At 40.6% G+C, this 6,168-nt stretch overlaps 1 protein-coding gene across 2 annotated transcripts; it reads left to right on the top strand.

Moving 5' to 3' along the window:
• Positions 1 to 1,011: 1,011 nt before the first annotated feature.
• Positions 1,012 to 5,857, top strand: atf5a (activating transcription factor 5a). Of its 2 annotated transcripts, none has more exons than XM_080866875.1 (4): positions 1,012 to 1,222; positions 2,151 to 2,483; positions 2,736 to 3,924; positions 4,011 to 5,857. In XM_080866875.1, the coding sequence occupies exons 2-4, from the start codon at positions 2,258 to 2,260 to the stop codon at positions 4,195 to 4,197; spliced, it is 1,602 nt and encodes a 533-aa protein (XP_080723001.1). In that variant the 5' UTR covers positions 1,012 to 1,222; positions 2,151 to 2,257; the 3' UTR covers positions 4,198 to 5,857. The 2 variants fall into 2 exon arrangements, with proteins under 2 accessions (XP_080723001.1, XP_080723002.1); XM_080866876.1 differs by having other exon boundaries at positions 2,151 to 2,399; positions 4,011 to 5,856.
• The last annotated feature ends 311 nt before the right edge of the window (positions 5,858 to 6,168 follow it).

The following is a 6,168-nucleotide window of genomic DNA, read 5'->3' as shown; positions in this document are numbered from 1 at the left end:
TAGAGTAGTTGCAAGCTAAATTAAAATAAACGAATAAAACAGAGACATTACATCCACAACGGTGACTAGCAATTATGTAATTCTAAGTACTTTCTAATTTAAATTATGTAATAAATGATATATGCTGCATGTTCATTAGTTATCGCGACATAATCGGCCAGATTAAGTCATTACAAGCTGAATGCTGTATCAGTGTCTGAGTTTGTTTAAACTGTATCACAAAGTGTCAACGATATTCTCTGCTTTCAAAAACTGCAGCACCGACCTCCACGCCCGGTTTGTTGACATGAAACATGTGCACAGTCTGCACTGCAGACAGAGGGAGAGAGAAAGATGACAACACGGTGGTGCTTTGCCTTGCCTACCACCGACCAATCATATTTCAGAAGTAGCCGTTTTGAGCCAATCACAGAACGACAGTCTAAGCCCGTGCAGCCAATGGTACTGTTCGTGGACCACTGATGCAACGGAGATGCAACAGACTTCTTCTAAACAACAAAGTGTGTTATGAGCCATATAGCGCTTTAAGCAAAACAGCGGCACGCCTTATTATAAAGTACAGTGTCTGAGCTGTAGTTTTCTCGACAGATCGCGTTCGCGTAAACCAAATCCTCTCACTTCGTTATTTAATTTAAAGACGAGGTTATACCCTTTAGAGCTTAAAAACTAGCACAATGTCTAGCTAAAAGGCTACTTTTCAGATTCCCTTTTTAAACCAGTTGTTACTTGTATCTTGAATTGCACAGTTTGAATTTAGTATTTTCTTTTTTATTAGTATATTTATTATCTATATATTTATTACTATAAATAATAGCATTACTCACCTGAATGAGCAGCTGTGTTACTTTTACAGAAACAACAACAAAAAAGTAGCTCAATACTTTTATAAAAGTGTGGGCAGCGAGAGTGTGGGACGTCCTTGGGTGAGCCGCGGAGGGAGGGGGCGGAGGGATCTGCACGCGCGGAGGAGCCTGGTTTACCCCGGTGACGCAGTCGGTTGCTAGGTGTGAATGAAGTGATGCTTTGTCACAATTAAGCGGCTCCTCAGTTTACAGGTCGACCACAACAAAGCAGCACCTCTCTCTGTTTGCCTTGTCTAGGATATTCCGAGCTGAAATATGGCTCTTTAATCTTTTGTTAAGTTGTTGGACCCGAAAAGTCGTCGTGCTTTGCTTTAGCAACGCACCCCCAAGTGCTCTACAATTTTTTCTGCAAGAATGGAGTAAGTGAAAGTCTCTCTACTGGCTGTACATAGAGCTGTTTTGTTGTTGCTGTTGTTGTTGTTATCATTTTGGTGTAAAGTGGCTACATCTTGTTTGGTTTCGTCGCTTTAAATGAACCTTTTTGACAAATTCAAACATCTTTTTTCTTCTTTTTTATTTTTTATTTTTAAACTACGATCACTCATGGAGTTTGACTGATTGTGGTTGCTTTGTGGTCAGTTTTAGTTTGATTTTTATTGATTTTTCCTCTACTCTAAATGTATTGCCTTCAGTCTGTGCACTAACTGGAGATACATCACGTCTGTCACTTCCAGCGTTTAATCTTTCAATGTTTAATTTAGCTCTCATTGCTGTAATCGAGTCCAATCTGTTTAAGTGATTAAAAAAAAGAATTGGTAATTAATTTTAAAAGGAACATGCGATTGGAAGCAGCTCATCAGCATTCATCCTCTTTGACCAGCAGGGCAGCTCACCTACAGAGTAGAGGTAGCTCTTGTGGTGCTTCTTGTCAACAGTTGGGCCCTTGACAGCGTCACTGGGTCCCACGTGTTTTGAGGACGTCAGGTTAATTTTGCTTTGAGCCAGATTAAAGCCCACAGGACACTGCTCCCACTTTTCTATCACCCACTGTGTCACATCTGAGGCTTGGTTTTGGGAATAATGTACTTTTCTGCTTTTCAGTATTTGGTATTTACTGTAAAGCCTTTTTGTTTAAAAGATGAAAAAGTGTATTTGTGTGAAAATGAATTAAGTGAGGACCAGAAAGTGATTTTTTCTTTGTTGCCTCTCATTAAAACCATGCAGAGAAACTTGCAGAGGGCAGCACAGACAGAATCCCATCTGATGATCCCCATTAGTCGACTGAGTACGCCGTATCTTTCTCAGATATATCTGATCCCCCTTTTTTTCTTTCTGCTTACCCTCTAGGTTTCATTATGCTCACCCAGACCTGCTCACTGTGGCCCATCTCTCAGACCCTGCTTGCTCTCAGCATATGCTTGGACTTGGACTGAATCAAAGCACCAACAGACAAAATGATGGCAACATCAGCGCCTGTTTGGAAGACTCTTCGTGTCTGCCCGGCAGACCCCCTCGCTCTCTCTCACCCACAGGCTAACCACAGCCAATCACAGGGGTGCAGGGGGGAGGTGTCAGAGGAGAGTCAGCACTTAATTGGTGAGTTGCAGCGTGTACGCTTTTTTATATTTTTCCTCATTTCAGGTGGGCTCGGCACTGCAGCACATTCGTCCTTCTTGAGCAGTAAGTAATAAACTAGCTACGTCTGTTATATTAAAACGCTGCAACTTTATCGGCAAAACCCCCCAATCTGATTTACCTTTATTATTATTATTATAAATCTGATTGTTATTTTGGGAAACTGCTTCGTGCACTGATGGATTTTTTTTTTTTTTTTGCATGAACGTTATTTTTTTATTTTATTTTTTTTAGCAGCATTATTTCCTTCCGACAAACATCTTGTAACCGATGCAATTTTTCCCCCCTCCTCAATAGGTGATGGTAACACTGACTGGATGACGGAAGAAGTGGATTTCTCCTCGTACCTCCCAAACCCTCCTTCCCCTCCCTCCTCTACTAATGCCTCCCTTCCCCCTTCACCCCTTCAGAATGATATCCAGGTGCCCTCTGACTTGGAGGTCATGACCTCTCTGCTGCAAGAGGAACTCGCCCAACTAGAGGACTACTTCCTGTCTGAGCCACTGCCCGAGAAAGGGCCGAGGCTGGGAAAATGCGACAGGGGTCCACTGCCTGCGGGTCCTCCGCCATTCACTCAGCTGCCATACGCATCATACGCTACATCCAACCAATCGGAATCCAGCCCACTTCTTGTTACCTTGGCAACCGGAGAACTGGACTTGCTCAGCATCTGTGGCGGGCCCATTGGGCGCTCCAAAATTCCAAGACACGCCCCATATAGCTGCAGTCGACCCAGTGGGTGTGGTAGGAAAAGAGTTCCTGATGGTTCGAGGTTCAGCGAAGGCTATGACAGCAGTTTGTTGAGTTCCAAAGGAAGTAACTCAGGTAACTCAGCTGTGACCCTTACAGGTAATTATGGCTGTGTAGAGGACGACCAGTTGGTAGGGAAAAGCTACTGCTTGGGTAGTGCGGTTGAGCTCAGACGATGTGCTGTTATACCAAAAGAAGAGAAAAATTGCTGTTTCACTCAAGATGTGATAGGTGGTGGGAAGATTGTTGGTGGTGGATTTGGCTTTGGTGGATCACTGGAGGTCCCCCATAAGAAAGAGGATCTGTTGATGTATAGCATGAGGGAAGTCAGTGGAGGTGCTGGTAACAGTGATGTGCTGAACAGTATCAAAACTAGTGTGGAGGTGACAAAAGCCACCGTTTCTTGGAAAGCCGAGAGCAGCGAAGGTTGTTATCTTCCAACAACATCACAGTCTGAGGCCTACCATAGCTTCTTGGGCAACATCAACGAGCAGGTGAAAACAGAGAGTCTACAGATAGCTCAGCATGATCTACACTGTAATTTCCTTGAGGATCAGGGCCCAGAGTGTCTTTTAATGGCTAGGGATAGTTTGAACCTGGAATCTTCGGGGCACAGACAAGCATGTCGGCTGAAGGAAGACCACTGTGCAATGAAATACGAAGTGGACATCATTCCAGGTGAAGGCGGGGAGCGCAAACAAAAGAAAAGAGATCAGAACAAAACTGCCGCTCACAGGTGAGATTCTTCTCGATGAAATGTCAATGTTATCAAAGTTTCACGAGTTTACATTTTCACAGAGTCTTCGTTTTTGGTCGATGCAGGTATCGCCAGCGAAAAAGGGCGGAGCTCGATTCTTTGGAGGAACAACTGCACTGCCTTGAAGGGAGGAACCGGGAGCTCCGGGACAAAGCAGAGTCCGTAGAACGTGAAATCCAGTACGTTAAAGACCTGCTGATTGAAGTTTACAAGGCCCGTAGCCAAAGGCTTAAGCAGGACACAACAGCGTAACACCAAGCTTCTGCGAGTACACTTAGAGAGAGCGTAACAGGGAGAATCAGCAGCTCTTTCTGTCTTTAAGTTTGTCCTGAATCAAATGTTAATTTTTTTTCTTTTTTTTTCTGTAGCGAGGGGTTAAAAGCATGCTTTGCTAATATGAAATCTTTTTTACATTTTAAATCAACACTATCCAATTCTTCCATCGCTTTCGTACTCGAATCACTTGAGCCGGCACTGTGGCATAGCAATGCTTTAAGATGACAATCATTTTCGATAGCTCTCGCACTTCGTGAATCTACTATTGAAATAAGGTAATTTCAGAAGTAATGTAACTCATTATGCAGGTTTTATATTTGTAATAGCCTTACGTTAAAATTGATGTCAGCAATAGAAACTCATGTTTGTTTGAGGGGTTTTTTTTCTTTCTTTTTTAATTATTTTCATGCTCAGTCGCTGGATCACGTTATTGGGTGTTGATATTTCAGTGTGGACAAATATTTCAAATCAACTGCGTTTATGCAACAGCAAAAACTAATTGGCATTAATACTAAAATTATTAGAACTGACCTTGAATATCCTTTGACTTTTACAATTGCAGAAAGAGCGGCTAACGTACAAAAGAGTCGTGAAACTTTATTGTGTATTTTGTTGTTTGTTTTTCTGTAAAACATTTGATTTGCTTCCAGTTTATTTCAGTCAATAACAGAATTATTTTATTTGTATGTTTAGAGTATTTTAGCCAGCTTTGTTGGAAACATTACTTTGTCTTCTGTATTTACATTTGTTTAATTTTCATCCCTTTAAATGTAACAAATATAACCTTTGCTATCTTTCTTTTAGCAATGGCTTCAAATAATGTCGGCATTATGCATTCTGTGACCAAAACTGTTTTTTTTTCATATTATTTTTAAATGTGTAACATTTTATCATGTGGTGGCAGTAAGATATTCTTCCCTCGCATTTTGCAAAATGTACAATCTGTTTTGCAGCTCAGGATACATGTTAATCCGCCAGTTCTACAAACATCAGTAGATAATCATGGGAGGAGATTACAGACTTGAAGCTTGCAGGGTTTCCTCATATAAAACTGTTGTTTTTTTCTTTATTTCCAAATGTGTACAAATATTGTAACTAGTATCATTCTAACAGCCTTCCTCTGCATGCCTTTGCATAAATGTACTCTCTGGAATAGAAAATTTAGGGTTTCAGAAATAATTCTCTCTCTAAACTGCTTGTTAAAGCAATAAGTTTTATAGGCCTCTGGCTGATCTGCACTAATTTGTAACAACTTTTGTATGTTCAGGGAGTGGAGTGTGTTAACCTTTTCTTTCTATAAAATTATTGGGAAAAAAAATCCTAATTTTGTTGTTTCTTAAAGCTTTTGCAGCTTTAGCTTTGGTGTAAGAGGTCTCAATTCTTTTTTTCATATAAGCAAATAATCATTGTTACTGTCATTTGCTCCATGCTTATACCAAGGATAGTTGTTTTTCTATGCATATTTATTTTAAGACAATCTTGAATATAACAGCGAAACTATCGTAATTATTTATGGGGTTTAATTGGTGCTTCTTTTTTTTTTTTTTAGCCCCCTGCGGTGCACTATCAATCCCGATGGTTAAACCAAAAGTGTGTACTAACAGCACATTTAGCGCGTTGTGTTTTTAACGCAATTTTATCATAGATACAAATTAACTTCGTCTGATGTCAATCTTTTTGCTTTTAAAAAAAAATAAAGTGTATCATCAACTTGGCCCGCTGTGCTTTTTCTTTTTGGTGCTTTTACTGGGATTTATTTTTATTTTTTGTCTGCGTTATCCGAAGTACAATCTGCGGCCTGAGCGTGAAAATAAGTGCTTGGTTTTTGGATTTAATAAATCCGCGGGGTTTTCATTTTATTTTTATTTTTTTTTTAAGGGAAATCAAAGTAAAGCCCGGTCAGGGCCCGACAGACACTGACAAGCGCTTCTTTTCTCACCCTGCCCC

This window comes from Rhamphochromis sp. 'chilingali' (genome assembly GCF_963969265.1).
Source record: "Rhamphochromis sp. 'chilingali' genome assembly, chromosome: 19".
Taxonomy (NCBI): Eukaryota; Metazoa; Chordata; class Actinopteri; order Cichliformes; family Cichlidae; genus Rhamphochromis; species Rhamphochromis sp. 'chilingali'.
This window is presented reverse-complemented; position numbering and strand designations above follow the sequence as displayed.